Here is a 26,015-nt window from a genome sequence, read left to right as displayed (position 1 = left end):
GCAGGTCAGGTACTGTTAGTTGAGTTTATAGCCGGCCGTGACAGCAGATGGCAGAACACTGGTGCGGGGAATAGTTACCTTCAGAACTAAGTTTTTCCTGCTGAGCAAGGCTATCCTCATCCACTTTATTCAGAAATAAAATGTTTCTATGAACATTAAACACATGGAACAAAGAAGGAATAAAAGTACATAAAAAAGAAATACAAATACACAGTGTATCCTAAAATCCACACAGGAAAGATCTCAATAAAAGAAGGCAAACGACTGAAAAGAAAAATGTCCACAATGAATAAATAACTTGTCATGTCTGCTGCACCATTGAATAAATAACTCATCATGCCTGCTACACTAATTAATAAATAACTCGTCATGCTTGCTGCACCAATGAAGAAATAACTTGTCATGCCTGCTTCACCAATGACTAAATAACGCGTCATGTCTGCTGCACCAATGAAGAAATAACTTGTCATGCCTGCTTCACCAATGAAGAAATAACTTGTCATGCCTGCTGCACCATGAATAAATAACTCGTCATGCCTGCTGCACCATGAATAAATAACTCGTCATGCCTGCTTCACCAATGAATAAATAACTTGTCATGCCTGCTGTACCAATGAATAAATAACGTGTCATGCCTGCTGCACCAATGAATAAATAACGTGTCATGCCTGCTGCACCAATGTATAAATAACTCATGCCTGCTGCACCAATGACTAAATAACTCGTCATGCCTGCTGCACCAATGAATAAATAACTCGCCATGCCTGCTGCACCAATGAATAAATAACTCGTCATGCCTGCTGCACCAATGAAGAAATAACTTGTCATGCCTGCTGCACCAATGACTAAATAACTCTGCATTGATTCATTAATGAATAAATAACTCGGCATGCCTGCTGCACCATGAATAAATAACTTATGCCTGCTTAACCAATGAATAAATAACTCGTCATGCCTGCTGCAGCAATGACTTAATAACTTGTCATGTCTGCTGCACCAATGAATAAATAACTCGGCATGCCTGCTTCACCAATGAATAAATAATTTGTCATTGCTGCATCAATGAATATATAACTACATTGCTTCACCAATGAATAAATAGCTCGTCATGTCTGCTGCACCATGAATAAATAACTCGTCATGCCTGCTTAACCAATGAATAAATAACTCGTCATGCCTGCTGCAGCAATGACTAAATAACTTGTCATGCCTGCTGCACCAATGAATAAATAACTCGGCATGCCTGCTTCACCAATGAATAAATAATTTGTCATTGCTGCATCAATGAATATATAACTACATTGCTTCACCAATGAATAAATAGCTCGTCATGTCTGCTGCACCATGAATAAATAACTCGTCATGCCTGCTTAACCAATGAATAAATAACTCGTCATGCCTGCTGCAGCAATGACTAAATAACTTGTCATGTCTGCTGCACCAATTAATAAATAACTCGTCATGCCCGCTGCAGCAATGACTAAATAACTTGTCATGCCTGCTTCACCAATGAATAAATAATTTGTCATTGCTGCATCAATGAATATATAACTACATTGCTTCACCAATGAATAAATAGCTCGTCATGTCTGCTGCACCATGAATAAATAACTCGTCATGCCTGCTTAACCAATGAATAAATAACTCGTCATGCCTGCTGCAGCAATGACTAAATAACTTGTCATGCCTGCTGCACCAATGAATAAATAACTCGGCATGCCTGCTTCACCAATGAATAAATAATTTGTCATTGCTGCATCAATGAATATATAACTACATTGCTTCACCAATGAATAAATAGCTCGTCATGTCTGCTGCACCATGAATAAATAACTCGTCATGCCTGCTTAACCAATGAATAAATAATTTGTCATTGCTGCATCAATGAATATATAACTACATTGCTTCACCAATGAATGAATAGCTCGTCATGTCTGCTGCACCATGAATAAATAACTCGTCATGCCTGCTTAACCAATGAATAAATAACTCGTCATGCCTCCTGCACCAACGCACCAATGAATAAATAACTCGTCATGCCTGCTGCACCAAAGCACCAATGAATAAATAACGTGTCATGCCTGCTGCACCAATTAATAAATAACTCGCCATGCCTGCTGCACCAATGACTAAATAACTCGTCATGCCTGCTGCACCAATGACTAAATAACTCGTCATGCCTGCTGCACCAATGAATAAACAACTCGTCATGCCTGCTGCACCAATGACTAAATAACTCGTCATGCCTGCTGCACCAATGAATAAATAACTCGTAATGTCTGCTGCAGCAATGAATAAATAACTCGTCATGCCTGCTGCACCAATGAATAAATAACTCGTAATGTCTGCTGCAGCAATGACTAAATAACTCGTCATGCCTGCTGCACCAATGAATAACTAACTCGGCATGCCTGCTTCACCAATGAATAAATAACTCGTCATGCCTGCTGCATCATGGACTAAATAACTCGGCATGCCTGCTGCACCAATGAATAAATAACTCATCATGCCTGCTGCACCATTGACTAAATAACTCGTCATGCCTGCTGCACCAATGAATAAATAACTCATCATGTCTGCTGCACCAATGACTAAATAACTCATCATGTCTGCTGCACCAATGACTAAATAACTTGTCATGCCTCCTGCACCAATGAATAAATAACTCGTCATGCCTGCTGCACCAATGAATAAATAACTTGTCATGCCTGCTGCACCAATGAATAAATAACTTGTCATGCCTGCTGCACCAATGAATAAATAACTTGTCATGCCTGCTGCACTAATGAATAAATGACTCGTCATGCCTGCTGCACCAATGAATAAATAACTCGGCATGCCTGCTTCACCAATGAATAAATAATTTGTCATTGCTGCATCAATGAATATATAACTACATTGCTTCACCAATGAATAAATAGCTCGTCATGCCTGCTGCAGCAATGACTAAATAACTTGTCATGTCTGCTGCACCAATGAATAAATAACTTGTCATGTTTGCTGCACCAATGAATAAATAACTCATCATGCCTGCTGCACCAAAGCACCAATGAATAAATAACTTGTCATGCCTGCTGCACCAATGTATAAATAACTCGTAATGTCTGCTGCACCAATGAATAAATAACTCGTCATGCCTGCTGCACAAATGATTAAATAACTCGTCATGTCTTCTGCACCAATGAATAAATACCTCGTCATGCCTGCTGCACCAATGAATAAATAACTTGTCATGCCTACTGCACCATTGACTAAATAACTCGTCATGCCTGCTGCACAAATGAATAAATAACTCGTCATGCCTGCTGCACCAATGAATAAATAACTTGTCATGCCTGCTGCAGCAATGACTAAATAACTTGTCATGCCTGCTGCACCAATGAATAAATAACTCGTCATGCCTGCTGCAGCAATGACTAAATAACTTGTCATGCCTGCTGCACCAATGAATAAATAACTCGGCATGCCTGCTTCACCAATGAATAAATAATTTGTCATTGCTGCATCAATGAATATATAACTACATTGCTTCACCAATGAATGAATAGCTCGTCATGTCTGCTGCACCATGAATAAATAACTCGTCATGCCTGCTTAACCAATGAATAAATAACTCGTCATGCCTCCTGCACCAACGCACCAATTACTAAATAACTCGTCATGCCTGCTGCACAAATGAATAAATAACTCGTCATGCCTACTGCACCATTGACTAAATAACTCGTCATGCCTGCTGCACCAAAGCACCAATGAATAAAACACTTGTCATGCTTGCTGCACCAATTAATAAATAACTCGCCATGCATGCTACACTAATGAATAAATAACTCGCCATGCCTGCTGCACCAATGACTAAATTACTCGTCATTTCTGCTGCACCAATGAATAAATAACTCTGCATGCCTGCTGCACCAATTAATAGATAACTCTGCATTGCTGTCCAATGAATAAATAACTCGTCATGCCTGCTGCACCAATGAATAAATAACTTGTCATGCCTGCTGCACCAATGACTAAATAACTTGTCATGTCTGCTGCACCATGAATAAATAACTTGTCATGCCTGCTGCACCAATGAATAAATAACTCGCCATGCCTGCTGCACCAATGACTAAATAACTCGTCATGCCTGCTGCACCAATGACTAAATAACTCGTCATGCCTGCTGCACCAATGAATAAACAACTCGTCATGCCTGCTGCACCAATGACTAAATAACTCGTAATGTCTGCTGCAGCAATGACTAAATAACTCGTCATGCCTGCTGCACCAATGAATAAATAACTCGTCATGCCTGCTGCACCAATGAATAACTAACTCGGCATGCCTGCTGCACCAATGAATAAATAACTCTGCATTGCTTCACCAATGAACATATAACTTGTCATGCCTGCTGCACCAATGAATAAATAACTCGTCATGCCTGCTGCACCAATGAATAAACAACTCGGCATGCCTGCTGCACCAATGAATAAACAACTCGTCATGCCTGCTGCACCAATGACTAAATAACTCGTCGCGCCTGCTGCACAATGAATAAATAACTCGTAATGTCTGCTGCAGCAATGAATAAATAACTCGTCATGCCTGCTGCACCAATGAATAAATAACTCGTCATGCCTGCTGCACCAATGAATAACTAACTCGGCATGCCTGCTGCACCAATGAATAAATGACTCTGTATTGCTGCACCAATGAATAAATAACTCGTAATGTCTGCTGCACCAATGAATAAATAACTCGCCATGCCTGCTGCACCAATGAATAAATAACTCATCATGCCTGCTGCACCATTGACTAAATAACTCGTCATGCCTGCTGCACCAATGAATAAATAACTTGTCATGCCTGCTGCACCAATGAATACATAACTTGTCATGCCTGCTGCATTAATGAATAAATAACTCGTCATGCCTGCTGCACCATTGACTAAATAACTTGTCATGCCTGCTGCACCAATATAACTCGTCATGCCTTCTGCACCAATGAATAAATAACTCGTCATGTCTGCTGCTGCACTAATGAATAAATAACTCATCATGCCTGCTGCACCAATGAATAAATAACTTGTCATGCCTGCTGCACTAATGAATAAATAACTTGTAATGCCTGCTGCACCAATGAATAAATAACTTGTCATGTCTGCTGCAATTCTTCAAATCTGCATTTTACAAAGAATGTCTCGCAGCTAGATTGTATGGGAAGAGGAAGCCCAGAGGTGTCTTAAATCTAGATTAAGAAGCTGCTTTTTATACGATTTAGCAAATTCCAAATGTGGCTGCCAGTGAGATTTGCTAGACCCCATAAAAAGAAAGCAGTCGCAATCGTCACCTGTGTGCATTTGTACATGTATGGAGTCTTTAGAGGGAGCACAGCACACAGGAATACAGAAAGCACTTTAAGATAGTGTCCAAAGCCTGAAGTGCAATATGTGACACTCTGTGCATTTGACGACTAAATCAAGTCCTGCCACATCCCTGTTGAATTGCAATCAACTGGGTTTGTCCAAAGCATGGCACCATGCGACTCTCAGGCTAGTTCCGCTCTGCACATCTTGTGTCCCAAAGCATGGCACCATGCACCTCTCAGGCTAGTTACGCTCTGCACATCTTGTGTCCCAAAGCATGGCACCACGCGCCTCTCAGGCTAGTTCTGCTCTGCATATCTGGTGTCCCAAAGCATGGCACCATGCGCCTCTCAGGCTAGTTCTGTTCTGCCATCTGGTTTTTCCAAAGCATGGCACCATGCGCCTCTCAGGCTAGTTCCGCTCTGCGCCTCTGGTGTCCCAAAGCATGGCACCATGTGCCTCTCAGGCTAGTTCCGCCCTGCGCATCTTGTGTCCCAAAGCATGGCACCATGCGCCTCTCAGGCTAGTTCCGCCGTACGTATCTTGTGTCCCAAAGCATGGCACCATGCGCCTCTCAGGCTAGTTCTGCTCTGCACATATTGTGTCCCAAAGCATGGTACCATGCGTCTCTCAGGCTAGTTCCGCTCTGCGCCTCTTGTGTCCCAAAGCATGGCACCATGCGCATCTCAGGCTAGTTACGCTCTGCGCTTCTTGTGTCCCAAAGCATGGCACCATGCGCCTCTCAGGCTAGTTCCGCTCTTCGCATCTGGTGTCCCAAAGCATGGCACCATGCGCCTCTCAGGCTAGTTCCGCTCTGCGCATCCTGTGTCCCAAAGCATGGCACCATGCACCTCTCAGGCTAGTTCCGCCGTGCGCATCTTGTGTCCCAAAGCATGGCACCATGCACCTCTCAGGCTAGTTCTGCTCTGCACATATTGTGTCCCAAAGCATGGCACCATGCGTCTCTCAGGCTAGTTCCGCTCTGCGCATCTGGTGTCCCAAAGCATGGCACCATGCGCCTCTCAGGCTAGTTCCGCTCTGCGCATCCTGTGTCCCAAAGCATGGCACCATGCGCCGCTCAGGCTAGTTCCGCCGTGCACATCTTGTGTCCCAAAGCATGGCACCATGCGCCTCTCAGGCTAGTTCTGCTCTGCACATATTGTGTCCCAAAGCATGGTACCATGCGTCTCTCAGGCTAGTTCCGCTCTGCGCCTCTTGTGTCCCAAAGCATGGCACCATGCGCATCTCAGGCTAGTTCCGCTCTGCGCTTCTTGTGTCCCAAAGCATGGCACCATGCGCCTCTCAGGCTAGTTCCGCTCTTCGCATCTGGTGTCCCAAAGCATGGCACCATGTGCCTCTCAGGCTAGTTCCGCTCTGCGCATCCTGTGTCCCAAAGCATGGCACCATGTGCCTCTCAGGCTAGTTCCGCTCTGCGCATCCTGTGTCCCAAAGCATGGCATCATGCGCCTCTCAGGCTAGTTCCACTCTGCGCATCTTGTGTCTGGCCTGAAGAACCGCTTGGACACATAAGGCCATGAAAACCAGGATCCTCTGAAACAACATGCACTTGTGCAGATGGACCTGATAATGGTGCAAGTCCAGACTCACTCAATGGGACACAAACTGGATAGAATACTTTGCAATAGGATTCTCAGCACAGAGGTGCTCCCTTCCCCTTTCCCTGTTTAGAGATATCAGACTGCAGAACAGAATCACATTGAAGTACTTCCTTAGAGCCTTCCAAGCTTAAATACCTGCTCATTCTATACATGGCAACCCAGGAACCCGGATTATGGACGCTCTACTCTTCATGACTGGTAACGAGATGTCTTCAGAAATCTCGCCCCACTGAACCCTACAAAATAATCACAGTCTCAAGAAAGGGAACATAAGAATGGAACAGCTCTGTAGGGGAAACTCTTGCAAGGCAGATGCATCCAGTGTCCTATCGGATAAGAGAGAGCTTTGTGGATGAGAAAGGTACCTGAGGTAGAATCTGCTGGTCCTTCGTTGACTTGGTTCTGCAGCAGTCTTGTATCATCCGTTTTCTTATATGGTCCATGGAGTGATGAAGCATCCATCCTGTTCCTATGATTCTGTTGAGGCATGACATTAGTCTTGATGTGCTTAGCTGATTGCTGGTAAGGTGAAGTGTCAGCCTTGACCTGGTTAACTGTTTTCTGTAGCAGTGAGTCAGTAGCCATCAACAGATTGGCTGTTTTCTGGACTGGGGGGTCAGGATCCTTCACCTGATTGGTCGTTATCTGCACTGGGGAGCCAGCAGCTCTTATCCGGTTGGGAAGTTTGTGGAGAGGTGACGAGGAAGAATTGAACTGGTCTTCTAGGGTTAGTGATGGGTCTAGGACACAAAGATTGTAGGTGTTAGATATCAGAAATAGGTTTCTGGCTTCCGCACCCCACAGTATGAACCTCTTGAGACAGAATTTCCACTCTCAATACACTCAAAGCACTATCCACTATCCACACGAAGCAGGTACTTGCTGTATTTTACATTGAGCCAAGAAATAAGAAACGTTTGATGAAGAGAAGAGGGGTAAGAAGGCAGAGTCAGGCAAGAAGGAGGAGGCTACAGTAACTAGAAAGGTGCTCTAATGGGAGGGAGGTGGTCAGGGGTGGGGTACAAGGACATCGCCAGAATAGGAGGTTCACTAGAGAGGAGGTGGACTACAGGTGCTAGAAAGGTGAGCTAAGGGGAGGGAGGTGGTCAGGGATGGGGTACAGGGACATGGCCAGAAGAACAAGTTACTTACCAATGTAACGTTCTTTCGACAGGATGTTCCTCCCACGTATTCCTCATATTAGACTCCCAAAGCAGTATTCGATTTGGTGGAGGGAGTAAGACTTTAAGTTTTCATGAACCGAATGCAGGACTGCTTTTCCAAAGCTCCCATCCTGACCGAGGGAAGACTCCAGGCAGTAATGTTTTGTGAACAGTAGACCACGTTGCTGCTTCACAAATACTTTTTATCGGTACACCGCTTTGCAGGGCTGTAGAGGTAGCCATGCCCCTGGAGGAATGGGCCCTTGATCCTGCAGGAGGATCCTTGTCTACTAATTTGTAACATTCCGAAATTGCCAGAATGTTCCACCTGGATAAGGTCTGTTTTGTAACAGCCTGACCCAGTTTGTGGCCCGTATATCCAATGAAAAGTTGATCATCAATGCAGAGTTTTGACAGCCTAGATATATAAAAGCTCAAAGCTCTGTGAGGGTCCAACCTGTGTACTCTCTCCTCCTCCTTGCCAGGATGGGGTGGGGAATAAAAAGAAGGTAAAACAACGTTCTGCCCTACGTGAAAATCACAAATGATCTTGGGTAAGAATGAAGGCTTAACCCTCAGGACAACTCTATCCTTATGGAAGATAGTAAAGGGTTGCTTGGATGAAAGTGCATGCAATTCACTCACTCTACAGGCTGAAGTTAGAGCTACCAAGAGAATGATTTTAAAGATTAACAACCTTAAAGGACATGAGTGTAAAGGTTCAAAGGATGCGCACATAAGACATTTTAATACCAGATTAAGGTCCCAAACTGGAACCTGGAAAGGAGATGGGTGGGGGGAATGGGGGGGGGGGGACACATTGGTGAGCCCCTTTAGAAATGGTGTTCCCAGTGGGATCTTGAAATATGAACATTCTTCTGACGAGCGCTTAAAGATGGATAGCTCCACTAAATAGCCCTTAATAGTACCAACTTAGAGGCCCGATTGGCTAAGGATAGTAGATAGGATAACACTTCCGGTGTTTTGCATAGAAAAGGGTATACATTCTTGTCTCTGCACCAGTTGCAGAATTTGTTCCAACAGCAACAGTACAAAGACTTTGTTTCTGGACTTCTGGGTGAAAGCAAAATCTCCATTATGTTATCTGGGAGGACCCAATCCTTGTATCTCAGCCTTTCAGAAACCATGCATGAAGGCTGAGGGCCTCATTACACGGAAGGCGGTGAGCCATGGCGCTATTAGCGCCATGGCTCATGCCGGTAAAATACCGGCATGGCCTTGGCGGAAAGGGGATTTACCGCCCCATTCCAAGGTTGGTGGGGCGGTAAATCCCCCTTCCGCCATTGCCCTTCCCCATTCCCATTTCTGCCCCATAGGGCTCTATGGGAATGGGGAAGGTGCTAATTACGGCACCGCAAGTTTGCGGTGCCGTAATTAGCTCCGAGGTCCCTTAGCGGGTTGGTTTTTAACGCCTGCAAAAAGCAGGCGTTAAAGCACCAACCCGCTAAGGGACCTCATAGTAAGGCGGTAATGGTTGATGGTCACCGTTACCATTAACGGTGGCCGTTAACCATTACCGCCTTCCGTGTAATGAGGCCCTGAGTGTTTTGACCTTTGGATGTAGAACCTGACCCTCCTCTCGCGGGAGAAGGTCCTCTCTTAGTGGAAGACATATTGGAGGGCAGATGGACATGTCCAGAAGGATCAGGTACCACGTTCTCCTGGGCCAATCCGGGGCAATTAGGATAATGGATTTCCCCAACTTTCTCAACCTCCTGATCACGTGAGGAAAGACGGGGACAGGAGGAAACACATACAGGAGTGGAAACTCCCAATGCACTACAAACGCATCTCCTAGAGTTCCTCTTGGGGAAAATTCCCTGGAGCAGTACAGTTTGCACTTTCGGTTGGCACCGTTCGTGAACAGATCCACTTGAAGGGTTCCCCAAAGGGTGAAGATCTCTTGAAGGACTTGTGGGAGACAGTGCTCTGCCTGCTCAGAGCAACCGCCACTGTGTTCCTTTCCCCGGATAGGTGAACTACTCTTGATTGCCCAGTACCAGAGCTGCATTGCCTCTCTGCACAGTGGTAGTGACCCTAAACCTTCTCTCTTGTTGAGGTAGTACATGGCCCCTGTGTTGTCTGTCATTATCAGGACATTCTTCCCCCGCACAGAGGGCACTAGCACTAGTCTGATTGCCTTCAGCTCCAAAAGGTTGATGTGTAGTTTGGATTACGATGGAAACCAATGACCGCTGATTGTCAGAACGTTGCTGTAGGCTCCCCACCCCATGAGTGAGGCGTCCATCACTACTGTTATCTCTGACCATGGTTGCCAAAAGGGGTCTCTCTTCAGAATATTGTCCTCGCAGACCCACCACAGGAGACCCTGTGCAACCCTGCTTGGAACCTGAAGTAGGTCCAACATCTTTCCAGAGAACTGGGACCATTGTGTTCTTAGAGCCCATTGAAGGGGTCTCATTCTCAGGCGGGCCTCTGGCACCCGAAAAATGCAGGATGCCATGAGGCCGAGCAACCTCAAAAACAAAATCGAAGGCCGGGAGACTCTGGGCCCTCTGAAATTTGGAGACCATCTGTAGAATGTCTTGAGCCCTCACCTTGGGTGGTGAGCTCTTTCCCAATGATGTATCCAGTACAGCTATGATGGAGTGGAGCTTTTGAGAAGGTGTAATATGGGATTTGTTGTAATTGAGGAAGAAGCCCGGTAGTCTGCGAAGAGAGTGGGAGGTGACGTTGAGATGATCACAGACTTGTTCAGGAGAACACGCCCTGATCAGCCAATCGTCCGGGTAGGGGTAGACGTAAATCCCGCCCTCTCCTGAGACGAGACTCGTTGCCATTACTGCCATCTGTTTGGTGAAAACCCTCGGGCGGAGGTTAGCCTAAATGGCAGAATTCAAAATGGATAATGAGAACTGCTAACTGCAAACCTCAGGTATTTTCTGTGTTTTTGATGGATTGGCACATGAAAATAAGCATCCTGAAGGTCCAATGACACCATCCAATCCTGGATTTGGAGGGCCTGAAGGATCTGAGAAAGAGCGACCATCTTGAATTTGTCATTTCTGAGGAACCTGTTCAAGTATCTCAAGTCCAAGATGGGTCTCAGTCCTCTGTCCTTTTGGAGTATTAGGAAATATGGAGAATACCATCCTTTGTTCCTCTCCGCTACAGGCACCGCTCTATAGCGCCTTTCTCTAGCAGGGTCAACAGTGCCTGCACAAGGAGCGGATCTGGAATCCTCAAAGAGTGGTTCCCCGGTGGATCGCTCTGAGGCCTCTGTATGAAAGGAAGGCAGTACCCATGGACTAATGTTTCCAATGCCCAAGCATCCGAAGTAATGTCTCGCTGATATTCTAGATGCTGAGACAGTCTGCCCCCCACTGGTGAACTCTGACTCAAGACCTCAGAGAGGTTTTGAGGTGGCTGATGCACTGGCATATGGTAAAGATGCCCCTGCTTGAGCTGGCTTTGCACCTCGCCCACCACGGGGGAATCTTCTTTGGCCTCTTTGACTGGCCATTCCCCTCGCTCTTCCAAATGAGGAGTAGTAGCGAAAAGATCTACCCCTCCAAGGCTGTCCACTAGGGCGAAAAGGCTGAAGCTACCTAATGGCAGCACCTAAAGACTTGGCTGCCGCCTTAGAGGTCTGCAACTACTCAAAAAGGTAAGACCCATCAAAGGGCATGTTGAGGAGTCTGGATTGCACATCCGGTGCAAAACCCGACTTCCTCAACCACGCAAACCTGCGCATATTGGTGCTAGTAGCCATGGCTCTGCTGATGCTATCAGCAGAATCCAGACCCGACTGAAGAGACTCGAACATGGCTTCTATGCCGTCTCTAACTATGGCAAAGAACCTGTCTCTTTCATCCCCTTTGGGAATGTGCTCTGCTGCCATGGAAATGCAGTCCCATAGAGTGAATGTAAATTTAGCGAGGGCACATGTGGAGCTGGCAGATTTGAGTACTATACTCCCCGCAGACAATACCTTCCTTGGCCATCCATCTACACTTGTCGTGCCTATCAGGAGGGATGGTAGGGTAAGCCGCTTGCTTAGAAGTGGTGGTAGCTTCTTCTACCACCAGACTCTCTGGAGTGGGGTGTTTAGGCAGGTAGTCGGGGTCACTACTGGAAGGGCGGTAATTCTTGGTCATATTTATTATCCACAGCCAGAGTGGTTTCTGCCATCTCATAATTTGATGCCACCGTTTTTTGAAGAGCAATGTGGAAAGGTAATATAGGATCTGTCTGTGGACCCTTATCAAGGTAGTCCGTCAGATCATCCTGCTCAAATGGTAACAGAGGCTTACTCCACCCCATATATTCCATCACCTTGGACATTAGCTGCCTATGTGACGCATCAGCATGCTCCCCAGCCTCTGGTCTTCCAAACTCTAGCTCAGGTGAGGTGTCCACCCCAATAGACATCTGTAGATTATCATAGAGGTCTTTCAACCTCGACTCCTCAGAAATGAAGCTTTCAGGCACATTATGAGTGCCAAATTGGAGACTAAAGGGTGCATCATTGTCTGAGGGTTCATTCCCCTCATATATTGAGGTAAGGGACTTAAAATAGTCTTTCCTTTCTAAAAGCACATACGTTTTTTCAGGCATCAAGGGGTTGATAAATAGTGGATTCAACGCTCAAGTCGTCATCTAAACCTTTTTCAATGGCGTCGCAGTCGATGGCGCAGCTGGAATTGATAGCGCAGAAGTCGTTGATGCCATCGGCGACGAAAGAGATACCGATGTCAAGGGCTGGACTGGCATCGAAGACGCAGGCGTCGATGACGTTGATGGTGTCGACAACCTCGACTTGTGTTTATGTCTACCACTCAATGGATCCTTCGATGCCTTGTTATCGCGTCGTGGCCTCGACAGCTCTCGATGAGGATCAGGCCTTCGCCCCGTGCTCAAGAGCGCATACTATTTATGTCGAGCCCTTTCCTTACCGGCTTCTTTGAAAGGCATGGTAGGAGCATGACTTGCCGTGGGTTTCTGCTTTTCAAATAATTTCAGCATTTCTGCTCTAAATGCTTACCATTCGGCAGGAGTGGATTTTGTTTGTGGGGTAAGATACCCTCTCTGAGGAAGTGTCCCACGATGAAGTCGAAGAAGGCGACCTATGGTGCCTATTTTTAGACTTCTTCCAAGAAGATGAGCAGTGGTGGGAGCCACTCCTCAATCTTTTAACGTTCTTCCTCCGAGAAGAGTCGCCTGTCATCTCGTCAGTCGAAGGTTTTTTGGTCGGGGTAGATGATTTGGTATTTTGACCTACTGCCAATTTCCCCTTTTGCTCCTTCAGGGCCTTTCCGGGCATCAACTGGCACTTGGAGCAGGTCAACCCTGAGACACCATAGACATATATGGTGTGGATTGGTCAACAACATTTTCGATTCACAATCTCGACACTTCTTGAACGCAGTATTCAGAGTAGTCGGTGTCGACGAAGAAGACATACTTGCGTATGAAGTAATGAAGCATGCCGTATTTCTCGACGTGATATCATTCGCGGAAAAACCGAACTGAAGTCAACAGGTGCTGCACGTGCTATGTATGCCTTCGATGACATCATCCTCGAGACAGAGGCCCTCGAGGGACATCGGGCGGACTGCATCGATGCCCAATGCCCTCTACCGAATAATTTTTTTATCCAAAGCAGCTGAAGCTGGATATCGAATATCAAAGATGAGGAATACGTGGGAGGATACAATCCATTCGAATGGGAGGATTACTAGAGAGGAGGAAAGAAGGAACTGAATAGTCCAAAAAGGGGATGAGATAAGGGCAGGTGATCTAAAGAGGGATAGGTGTAAGGCTACGGTCAGAATGGCAGAATCACTAGCAAGGGGTGAGATCAAAGAAGGGGCGCGGGGGAAGTGAGAAGCAGAGGGTCATGTTACAAGTCTGGAGGCTAGAATTGGTGGCTCACGAGAGACAAGGCGGCCTGAGGAGAACTCAAAAGGGTGCGACAATCTGGCAACTGATGGCTTACAATGTCAGGAGACAGAACATACCAGATGGCACGATGACCAGCCTTGCAATCACACCTGTGGGCAGCCGAGGAAACACCTTGCTGGGGTGCCTGAGCTGGATGGTGACAGAGGGTACATTGTCAGTCGTTGCAGTAGTGTGCAGGACACCTGTTTGGGAAGACAAGAAGAGGATTGCTTGATCCAAAATACTGTTGCATATAAAACATGCTGGTAATCTCTGCCTTCAAGTCCCTTCAGAATAGTTTTGTGAGTCTCAATATAGCAAGCATTAAGGGTATTCTCTGGTAAAAGGCTTTCTCTGGCACACAATCACTCTTCTCCTGTAGAAAAGTAAATGATTCTTCTGTACCCAGCCCTCATTTTCAAAATTCAGGCTTTCCCTCTAATCTGTACCTAGATGGGACATTAAACACAACTGACCAGGGCAAGGTAAACTTTAAATGTGTAACTTGTCATAATGTGTCACTATTTTACTGTAACAAATAAAGGAAGGCACATCTCACAATTTGTAAATACTTGTCTAGGTACTAAGCAAGCTAGCACACATTAGCACACTAAGCACACTACAGGCCACCCATTTCTAACTCCTGTTTCACAATGTTACCCAGCCTCTAAATTTAGAGCACAATTTTAAGCGATCACACAAGCAACATTAGCCACAGATTGAGCCTCCCTCAGTACACAGCAGTGCTACACATGTCTGTCCATAGCCTGTCTGGTGCCTTCAGACTGTCTCTTGATAGAGTCACTCCTGTGGCGACCATTGCCATGCTTTTCTTCTAGCTCAGATTTGTGATTAGAAATGTCACCCCACCCGCCACTTGACCTCGCCGACTTTCTCCCCTCCTCCTGCTTCTCTTTTACCACCTACCGGTACTCCCCATGCGCCGATCACACTCATGGGTGACTAACCACCCCAACCCATCCACTCCCTGGTCTCCTGCCTGAACAAACAACCCATTATCATATCAACTGCGTTAACCTCATCTTCAAGGCCTCTGCCAGGGAGATGAAGACTGAAGGCATAGGCATCCAAGGCGAGGAGACCCCAGTCACCTGAGGGTGAACTGCTGTGGACCAAGGCCTCTGCCAGGGAGATGAAGACAGAAGGCAAAGGCATCCAAGGCGAGGAGAGCCCAGTCACCTGAGGGTGAACTGCTGTGGACCAAGGCCTCTGCCAGGGAGATGAAGACAGAAGGCATAGGCATCCAAGGCGAGGAGAGCCCAGTCACCTGAGGGTGAACTGCTGTGGACCAAGGCCTGTGCCAGGGAGATGAAGACAGAAGGCATAGGCATCCAATGCGAGGAGAGCCCAGTCACCTGAGGGTGAACTGCTGTGGACCAAGGCCTCTGCCAGGGAGATGAAGACAGAAGGCATGGGCATCCAAGGCGAGGAGAGCCCAGTCACCTGAGGGTGAACTGCTGTGGACCAAGGCCTATGCTAGCGAGATTAACACAGAAGGCATAGGCATCCAAGGCGTGGAGAGCCCAGTCACCTGAGGGTGAACTGCTGTGGACCAAGGCCTGTGCCAGCGAGATGAAGACAGAAGGCATAGGCATCCAAGGCGAGGAGAGCCCAGTCACCTGAGGGTGAACTGCTGTGGACTATTGCTCTGCCAGCGAGATGAAGACAGAAGGCATAGGCATCCAAGGCGAGGAGAGCCCAGTCACCTGAGGGTGAACTGCTGTGGAGAAGGCCTGTGCCAGCGAGATGAAGACAGAAGGCATAGGCATCCAAGGCGAGGAGAGCCCAGTCACCTGAGGGTGAACTGCTGTGGACCAAGGCCTGTGCCAGGGAGATGAAGACAGAAGGCATAGGCATCCAAGGCGAGGAGAGCCCAGTCACCTGAGGGTGAACTGCTGTGGACCAAGGCCTCTGCCAGAGAGATGAAGACAGAAGGCATAGGCATCCAAGGCGAGGAGAGCCTAGTCACCTGAGGGTGAACTGCTGTGGACCAAGGTCTGTTCCAGCGAGATGAAGACAGAAGGCATAGGCATCCAAGGCGAGGAGAGCCCAGTCACCTGAGGGTGAACTGCTGTGGACCAAGGCCTGTGCCAGCGAGATGAAGACAGAAGGCATAGGCATCCAAGGCGAGGAGAGCCCAGTCACCTGAGGGTGAACTGCTGTGGACCAAGGCCTCTGCCAGCGAGATGAAGACAGAAGGCATAGGCATCCAAGGCGAGGAGAGCCCAGTCACCTGAGGGTGAACTGCTGTGGACCAAGGCCTCTGCCAGCGAGATGAAGACAGAAGGCATAGGCATCCAAGGCGAGGAGAGCCCAGTCACCTGAGGGTGAACTGCTGTGGACCAAGGCCTCTGCCAGGGAGATGAAGACAGATGGCATAGGCATCCAAGGCGAGGAGAGCCCAGTCACCTGAGGGTGAACTGCTGTGGACCAAGGCGCATGAAGACAGAAGGCATAGGCATCCAAGGCGAGGAGAGCCCAGTCACCTGAGGGTGAACTGCTGTGGACCAAGGCCTGTGCCAGCGAGATGAAGACAGAAGGCATAGGCATCCAAGGCGAGGAGAGCCCATTCACCTGAGGGTGAACTGCTGTGGACCAAGGCCTGTGCCAGCGAGATGAAGACAGAAGGCATAGGCATCCAAGGCGAGGAGAGCCCAGTCACCTGAGGGTGAACTGCTGTGGACCAAGGCCTCTGCCAGCGAGATGAAGACAGAAGGCATAGGCATCCAAGGCGAGGAGAGCCCAGTCACCTGAGGGTGAACTGCTGTGGACCAAGGCCTCTGCCAGCGAGATGAAGACAGAAGGCATAGGCATCCAAGGCGAGGAGAGCCCAGTCACCTGAGGGTGAACTGCTTTTGACCAAGGCCTCTCTGCTGGCTGCAGCTTTGGAACTCGTACCCTGCAGTGGTGGTCAGACTCCCTGCTGGTGCCTGACAACTTCATGGAATGGAAGTGCACAACTGAAGGATTCACCTTGTCCTGGAGACACTTCTCTGGGTCTGCCAGCAGCCAATCAGCAGCTGTAATCCTGTTTCATTACCTAAAGACATCTTTGAGCCAAATCTACCAGGCACAACACACTTCAAGCCACCACAAGACCCAAAGTGTTGCTTTTTTGTATGCCATATGAAATTCGAACCGCTTGCAATAACTCAAGCCATTGAAACCCTGGCTTGACCAATTGAAGAGGTCCGACTCATCCTGGCCTGATCACAGGCTCAACATTGTTGAAACAACTGGCTCAAGCCTCAAATCAGCTGCTGCAAGCAATCTCCTTAGCCTGTCTCACCAGCCAACAGCAACGTGACTGACACCACAAACTGTTGGAAGCCATTGTCTTGGTGTCTTAAATGCCAACTTGACGCAACAAAAGTCTGCAACTACAAACAGACTAGACACAAACCAACACTGAACAATGTAAAACCAAAAGAATATCGTTTTTGCATCAAGTGTGAGGATATCGAGGCGTGCAACAATCTCTATTAAACAGTGTGTTATGGTGGAAACTCTGCACTGCATTCTGAAACCAGGTGTGAAGGTTTTCATGTACATATCGACAGTAAAGAAACATTTAAAGGAAAGAAACTTTTGAACATGTAGGTGCAGACCCCTAATTACCTCAGTCCAAACTTGGTCCACAACCTGAGGAACAAGTGCATTTTTTATTTATTACGCGCCAGAGCCTGCAGGCATCAGGGGTGAAAGATATAGCAGGAAATCACAAGAAGGCTAGATCATATTTATCTGAACAAAAATGTCTTTAACTGTTTCCGAAAGGTGAGCAGATTTCTATTGGCACGCAAGTCCATAGGGAGCTTATTCCAAGCTAAGGCTGCCCGTACTGGAAAAGAACGGCCATTATCTTTGACATGCTTGCTCCTGGGACATACCAGGAGCACCGAGTCACTAGCCCGAGTAACTCTGGCAGATTGTTGTATGGTAATACAATCTTTTTTTTTTAACTTTTATTTTTCATAGAGAGTTACATCTGGGCAGAGCTGCCTTATAGACAGCGCACAAGTACATCAAATACAGTTGTGATATATATTTACACATTTCACAGTAAACATTACAGATTATGGTGATATCGGGGGTGTAGTGTCCTCATCCAGTAGCAAATTACATAAATAGTGTCGGAATGGGGTCCAAATGTCTTTAGGTCGACAGGTTGGTGGTACGGTTAATACAAATTGTTCCTTACATTCATTCACCATTTACAGGTCTTTAAGGAAGTCATCTCGACTGGGTCTACCTGCGACTTCCAGCATTTCAAGATACAGCGTTTTGCAATAACAGTTGAAATGTTAAACAATCACCTAGTGGTCTCCACCGCCTTACCAAAGTCGTAACAAACAGGTATTTCAATGGAGAGAGAGATGCAGGAATTGCTGTGATTTCCTCAAGGGGTTCTGCAACTTCCCCCCCAAAATTCCGTCAGCAAAGGGCACGCCCAGTATATGTTGTATGCATCTGCATTCGGTGCATCACATTATAGGCATTTTCCCGTGCAGCCACCAACGAATTTGGCTAACTTTGCCGGGGTATAATGGAGTTTATTCAATATCTTAAATTGAGTCAGTCGTAGCCTAGAGTACATGGACACAGTTCTAGTGAGTTGACAGCATCAGAGCCATAAAGTTTCATTTATTTCAATGCCCAGGTCTCGTACCCAAACCTCCTTAATGGTGTTGCATGAGTTGGAATGCGACTGTACCAAGGTGTATAACATTGAGATCCCTTTCCTTTGTCTTCCGGCGGTCGTCATGGCCCTTATACATTCATGGGTTGGGGGCTCCAAGGGAAATGTTGGCCATTGAGCAGCAAATGCGTCCTTCATTCGGTGGAATTGAAAACGTTTGAGTTGCCCATCTCCCACTGTCTCAACAAAATCCCCAAGCTCACAGTATGTACCCCCTGGAAACATATTGCACATTTTGAAGTGTTTGTTTGGGTCCCATGACTCCTGTAAAGCCTTATCTAACGTGGGTGCGATATTGGGGAAGTTCCATAGCGGGATTTCCGGGTCGTATGGGGACGTCAGTCCAATCCTCATATATTTTGGAACATGCATGTGTGGTGGAGCTTACGGGGTCAAATTCACAAGCCTCTTTATGTTTCGGGCCAAAGATGACTGATCGTACATCAGTGGGGACAGCAGCATGTTTCTCTAGAGGGATATGTGTGGCTGTGTCGTCGGGATCAAACCAGTGTTTTGCGAATTGTGCCTGGTACGGCAAGTAGTATAACTCAAAGTCGGGAGCAGATATGCCGCCACTCGAGAATGGTTCCACCAGTTTGGCCCACTTCAATCTGGCCATTTTTCCGCCCCACACAAAAGAGGTGGCAAGAGTCTGAAGTTTTGCAAAAAAAGGTTTTTCCAAGCCAAACTGGGATATTACCAAAGCAGTATAATAGTTTGGGAAGGACCACCATTTTAAGAAGGGCCACTTGGCCATAGAGGGAAATAGGGAGTTTAGCCCACAGTTGTAATTTGATGGTCAGATTCTGCAACAGTTCCCTGTGGTTTTGCGTATATAGTGAATGTTTGTCCCTGGATACCATTATTCCCAGGTAGCGAACATGTGTAGGGGCCCATTTAAACCCGCTTAGAACAGACAGATCAGCGGTACTAGGGGTCAATGGGAACAGTTCAGATTCTGAAACATTTATCTTGTATCCAGAAGAGTCGGAGAAGGTGTGTATGTCAGCCATGATAGGTTCCAAATTTTCTTGCAGATTACGGACATATAACAGGGTATCATCGGTGTATAGAGATATTATCTGCGGGGGACCGTCATCCTGAGCCCTCTATGTGAATGGTTTTTCTGTACGTATTCCGTCATGGGTTCTATGATAAGTGCGAACAAGATGGGGGAGAAGGGACATCCCTGTCGGGTACCTCTGTTTAACATGAATATAGGTGACATGGGGCCTCATAACTATTGCGGAATGGGTTTAACGGCGCCGCTAATGGTGCCAGCGCCGTTAAACCCATTCCGCAATATTACGAGGTTCCCTCGCGGGACCCGCTCTGGACGTCTCGTTTTACCAGACGTCCTTTGCGGGTCCCACGAGGGAACCAGGGAGCTAACAACGGGCCCACTTGTAATGGGCCCGTTGTTAGCTCCCTCCCCATTCCCATTGAGCCCTATGGGGGCTCGAATGGGAATGGGGAAGGACCGGGCCCTGGTTCCCTGAGGAGGAAATACCGGGCCCTCCATACTCGGATTGGCCCGGTATTTCCCCATTCAGGGAACCCGGACCCGGTTTTAAAGGCGGGCATGGCTACCTCCAAAGTCATAATGAGGCCCATGGTATTGTTAGTGAGGACTCTAGCTGCCGGGTTCGTGTACAGTAGACAAACAATCTTAACAAGTTTTGGCCCAGCCCAAACTGCTCCAGGAGCAAGAATAGATAGGACCAGGAGACCGAATTGAAAGCCTTTTCGGCGTCTATTGCTATGATGGCCGCATTTGCCTTCGGGTCGATCTGTGCCATCACCCCGAAGAGGCGTCTTAAATTTAAAGCAGTAGATCGAGTGGGGATGAAGCCGGCCTGGTCGGGGTGGACCAGGATGGGCATGTACGTTAAGAGTCTAGTCGCGAGGACTTTGGCAAACATCTTTGCGTCTGTATTGATCAGGGAGAGGGGTCTGTATGAGGTCAACTCTCGTGCAGGGCGGCGGGTCTTAAGGAGGACTGTGAGAACTGCCTCGCTCAGATGCGGGGAGTGTGCCTCGGTCCATTGCGTCCTCCCAAACCTTCAGTAGAACGGGGGCCAATTTGTCATGGAATTCCTTGTGTAGCTCGGCTCCCAGGCCATCCGACCCAGGGGCTCTGCCAGAGGTTAATGCTTTAATCGCATTGGTAATTTCCTCAAGCGTGATGGGCATGTCTAGTATATTACATGTATCGGGTGTTAGAGTTGGGAGGTCTAGTTCATCCAAGTAGTTAGTTATCTCTTCCTTGGATTTCATATTGTGGTTGGAATATAACGATTTATAGAAGTCAGCAAATATGGTGTTGATATCTTGTTCCTGGTTTACTATCATCCCATGTATCGTGTGGATACTAGCAATGGGGCTATGGTAACTCTCCGCCTTGAGTATACTGGCTAAGAACTTGCCCGCTTTATTGCTTTCCCCGTATCTGCGGGCCCGAGCTGGGGTGATCATAAATAGGATTTTTATATCCGCAAGTTTGTTGAATTTGTTCAGTGTTACATGTATATCGGAAAGGGTCTCCTTATTGTGTGTGGTGCTATATTCGATTTCACGCATATCTAGTTTTGCTTCCGCTATACTCAATTCCCTCCTAACAGTTTTCAATAGCCCAGTGGACTTTGCCATAATGACACCCCGAACCCACACCTTGAACGCCTCCCATAGAGTGGCATAACCGCTTACCGACCCATCATTCAATTAAAAAAACTCTTCAATTTCGATGTGGAGTGCTTCACAGATGTGGGGATCTCTAAGCATTGTGGGGGCATTGTGATGCTGGAAATGCATCGGAGGGACAGGGCCTCCGTATCCTTGTCCTTTACTGCTTTTTATTGTGTGTTCTGTCATGTTATCCACGCAGGAGTTCATGTGGGACTCCTGGCGGTGCAGCTCTCTCCTTTTGGTTTGGTGAACAGACCCATGGGATACCCTTATGGCCCCCATGGGTAGGGGTGCAACCCTTTACCCCTAATGTATGTTTTTGGGCACCTATGTGTGACCCACAGAGCAGGGTACGGGCTGGTGGCAGCTACGTGCTGAAATGACTGGTGCCCTGAGTGTCCTCCATTTTGGGATGCCCAGGCCCTGTCATTGGAATCGGTAGATTCCTGATGGAGACAAAATGGCCCCCATTGCCTCTTGCCTTCCATCACCTGTTACCTTGATCTTTCCGAAGTCCCGGGAAGCCCTGCCTCTGTCCCTTCCCCCTGACTGGCTGTTGGGTGGGAGTTCCATATATGGTAGTGTGGGGAAGTGCCGACCAGACTGGCTCGAGCCTTCTCAATGACCGTATTTTGTGGGTACGCCTGTGGGTGGGACGTGGGTGAATGGAGTGTGTGACGAATACGCATTCTATGTTGTGGGTGTCTAGTATCTGGTGTTTGACACAATGGGCCTCATTCCGAGTACGGCGCTAACCAATGGCGCTATTAACGCCTTGGTTGACGCCGTACCCGGACCGGCAGCGCCTTGGTGGATGGCGGAATTGCCGCCCCATTCCAAGGTTGGTGGGGCGGTAATTCCCCATTCACCAAGGCTCTTCCCCATTCCCAAATGAGCCCCCATAGGGCTCAATGGGAATGGGGAAGATGCAAATAACGGTGACCGTTCATTACGGTCACCGTTATTGGCTTGGAGGCCCCTTTGCGCCCTCGACTTTAACACCTGCTCAAAGCAGGCGTTAAGGGCGAGGGCGCAGAGGGAACTCTGAGTATGGCAGTAAGGGAATACCGCCACCGGTCTCGTTACCGGTGGCCGATATCCCTTACCGCCATACTCGGAATGAGGCCCAATGACTGTGGCAGCCCTGCCCGAATCCAGTATGAATGCAGTATGGAGTGTTGAATGGCTGGGTACTTGTCCCAATACACATAACTTGTTTTAAGTGTCTGGAGAGAAGTGAATGGCCTGAGTGCACTGTGTGCCCGATTGGCTGCCTGCCTGCATGAATGCCTTTAGTCGTGATTGGATGCTTGCTTGTGACCCAGAAGAATGAATGGGAGATCAACAATATATCTCTTTGCGGTCCAGAACTATCGACACCGAGGTGCCCCGCACGCCTCTTCCTTGCAGTACGTTTACGCTTCCCCGTCAACGAGCACCGCTAGGAACGAAGCTGCCACTTCACCATCGTAGCTCGACCTGTTCTCCGTCGGACGTTCGATGACCCGTGACTCCTGCCTTAAAGGGAGGGCACTCAAGAAGGGCCGCCGAGTCCCCGACGAGGAACGTTACAACTAGGTACTTTGGGTTGCAGAAAAATTGGGAAAGTTGAGAACGATATATGGACTGGGCTTGTATCTTTCTTCTACAGGTTGCCCAGGTGTGGGGATCTCCACACAGAGCTGTGTTTAACGGTAGTGCCCAGTATTCTGCCAATTGTTCAACCATCTTGCTTTCCTTCATCTCTCTACTGCTGGTTTCCTCTTTATTTGATCCGTGTGTCATTCTGACCGTATGCACATTAATGAGATCTGATAATATTTGTGGTACCACTTTAGAACTGTACATATTTACCATTGTTGATTTCTGAGCACAAAGTGAGTTATTGTGATAATGTACATAACCCTGAATATTTATTATATAAAGACTGTCAGGCCGATTCATGGAATAATTAGCGCGGCGCAAGTGGGCAAAAACGTGCGAATCGCAGTGGAATAGCGAAAATCGCAGTGCAAGTGCGAAAATCGCACGAAAAGCAGCGCACGTAGATTCATGGAAGGCCGTGCGCGAGAAAACTAGCGGATGTGCGATAAAAAAGTGCGCCGCGCACGTTGGCGCACAGGCCATCTAACAGCGTGCGCCAGGTCACAGCGAAAATCGCACAGGCCACAGCGAAATTCGCACATAGCGCGGCGCACGCAACAAAAGTAGGCGGAACACGGGCGTAACACTCGGAATGGGGAACAACTTGCAAAAACGTGGGCGTCACGGGGGAAGTACAGGGCACAAGTGCGCGGAACGCCCACACGCTCGCCTACAACACGTATTCATGGAATAGAATAGGGCAAAAAAGCGCACGCTCAAACCAGCGCACAGGCACAAACACGACCGCCACAAGAAAGCAGGCGGTAGCGTCTCTGCGGCTGTAAGAAATGTGCGCCAAAAGGTGCGCCAACAAATAGCACCTATATACTGCCATGATGAATGTCCTATACTGTGGCCCTCCAGGACAAATGACGTGCAAAGGGGTACCCACAAACACGGACACCCGCTGACAAAAAATACGTGTGCGTGTATACCGGGGTGCGCGGGAAGTCTCAGACGCGATTACAGCAGGGTACAACTTCACGCGATCGGGCCTGGGGGAGCGGGCTACGTGTATTTCAGGGGTTCGCGTGAAGTTTTTCACGCGATCGGGCCTGGGGGAGCGGGCTACGTGTATTACAGGGGTTCGCGTGAAGTTTTTCACGCGATCGGGCCTGGGGGAGCGGGCTACGTGAATTACAGGGGTTCGCGTGAACTTTTACACGCGATCGGGCCTGGGGGAGCGGGCTACGTGTATTACAGGGGTTCGCGTGAAGTTTTTCACGCGATCGGGCCTGGGGGAGCGGGCTACGTGTATTACAGGGGTTCGCGTGAAGTTTCTCACGCGATCGGGCCTGGGGGAGCGGGCTACGTGTATTACAGGGGTTCGCGTGAAGTTTCTCACGCGATCGGGCCTGGGGGAGCGGGCTACGTGTATTTCAGGGGTTCGCGTGAAGTTTTTCACGCGATCGGGCCTGGGGGAGCGGGCTACGTGTATTTCAGGGGTCCGCGTGAAGTTTTTCACGCGATTAGCCAGGGTACGTGTATTTCAGGGGTGCGCGGGAAGTTCTACACGCGAATATACTGGGCGCGTGTATTTCAGGGGTGCGCGGGAAGTTCCACACGTGATTCCATCAGGGTAGGTGTATTTCAGGGGTGCGCGGGAAGTTCCACACGCGATTCCATCAGGGTACGTGTATTTCAGGGGTGTGCAGGAAGTTCCACACGCGAATAGCCTGGGCGCGTGTATTTCAGGGGTGCGCGGGAAGTTCCACACGCGAATAGCCTGGGCGCGTGTATTTCAGGGGTGCGCGGGAAGTTCCACACGCGAATAGCCTGGGCGCGTGTATTTCAGGGGTGCGCGGGAAGTTCCACACGCGAATAGCCTGGGCGCGTGTATTTCAGGGGTGCGCGGGAAGTCCCACACGCGATTACAGCAGGGTACGTGTATTTCAGGGGTGCGCGGGAATTTCCACACGCGAATAGCCTGGGCGCGTGTATTTCAGGGGTGCGCGGGAAGTTCCACACGCGAATAGCCTGGGCGCGTGTATTTCAGGGGTGCGCGGGAAGTTCCACACGCGAATAGCCTGGGCGCGTATATTTCAGGGGTGCGCGGGAATTTCCACACGCGAATAGCCTGTGCGCGTGTATTTCAGGGGTGCGCGGGAAGTCCCACACGCGATTACAGCAGGGTACGTGTATTTCAGGGGTGCGCGGGAATTTCCACACGCGAATAGCCTGGGCGCGTGTATTTCAGGGGTGCGCGGGAATTATCACACGCGATTTGGCTTGGTACGTGTATTACAGGGGTGCGTGGGAAGTTACACACGCGATTAGGCTGGGTGGGTCCTCACAGGTGTTCCCTGTACACCCTCCACGGCCCCTGCAGGCAGCCCACAAAACAGGGGACTACCCTGCACACCTGCTCATGTCTCCCACCACCCCCACCCCCCACCATCCAGGGGCACCCTCCACCAGGCCCCCACTCATGTCTCCCACCACCCCCACCCCCCAGCAGTGCAGGGGCAGCCTCCACCAGGCCCCCACTCATGTCTCCCACCACCCCCACCCCCCAGCAGTGCAGGGGCAGCCTCCACCAGGCCCCCACCCATGTCTCCCACCACCCCCACCCCCCAGCAGTGCAGGGGCAGCCTCCACCAGGCACCCACTCATGTCCCCTATCACCCCCACCCCCCCGCCACCAGGGGCACCCTCCACCAGGCCCCCACTCATGTCTCCCACCACCCCCACCCCCCCAGTCACCAGGGGCAGCCTCCACCAGGCCCCCACTCATGTCTCCCACCACCCCCACCCCCCAGCAGTGCAGGGGCAGCCTCCACCAGGCCCCCACCCATGTCTCCCACCAACCCCACCCCCCAGCAGTGCAGGGGCAGCCTCCACCAGGCACCCACTCATGTCCCCCATCACCCCCACCCCCCCGCCACCAGGGGCACCCTCCACCAGGCCCCCAC

General features: G+C 48.9%; 1 protein-coding gene across 1 annotated transcript in view; it reads right to left on the bottom strand.

The window, feature by feature from the left end:
• LOC138511117 (zinc finger protein 271-like) overlaps positions 1-26,015 on the bottom strand; it is a 129,072-nt gene that overhangs the window by 7,067 nt on the left and 95,990 nt on the right. Inside the window, exons 4-5 of the mRNA XM_069626600.1 lie at positions 14,132-14,257; positions 7,332-7,706 (exon numbers count right to left, since the gene is read on the bottom strand). Coding sequence (XP_069482701.1) covers positions 7,332-7,706; positions 14,132-14,257 — 501 coding nt within the window. The remainder of the gene's footprint in view (positions 1-7,331; positions 7,707-14,131; positions 14,258-26,015) is intronic.

Source organism: Ambystoma mexicanum, chromosome 6p, assembly GCF_040938575.1.
Source record: "Ambystoma mexicanum isolate Mex_15411 chromosome 6p, UKY_AmexF1_1, whole genome shotgun sequence".
Taxonomy (NCBI): Eukaryota; Metazoa; Chordata; class Amphibia; order Caudata; family Ambystomatidae; genus Ambystoma; species Ambystoma mexicanum.
This window is presented reverse-complemented; position numbering and strand designations above follow the sequence as displayed.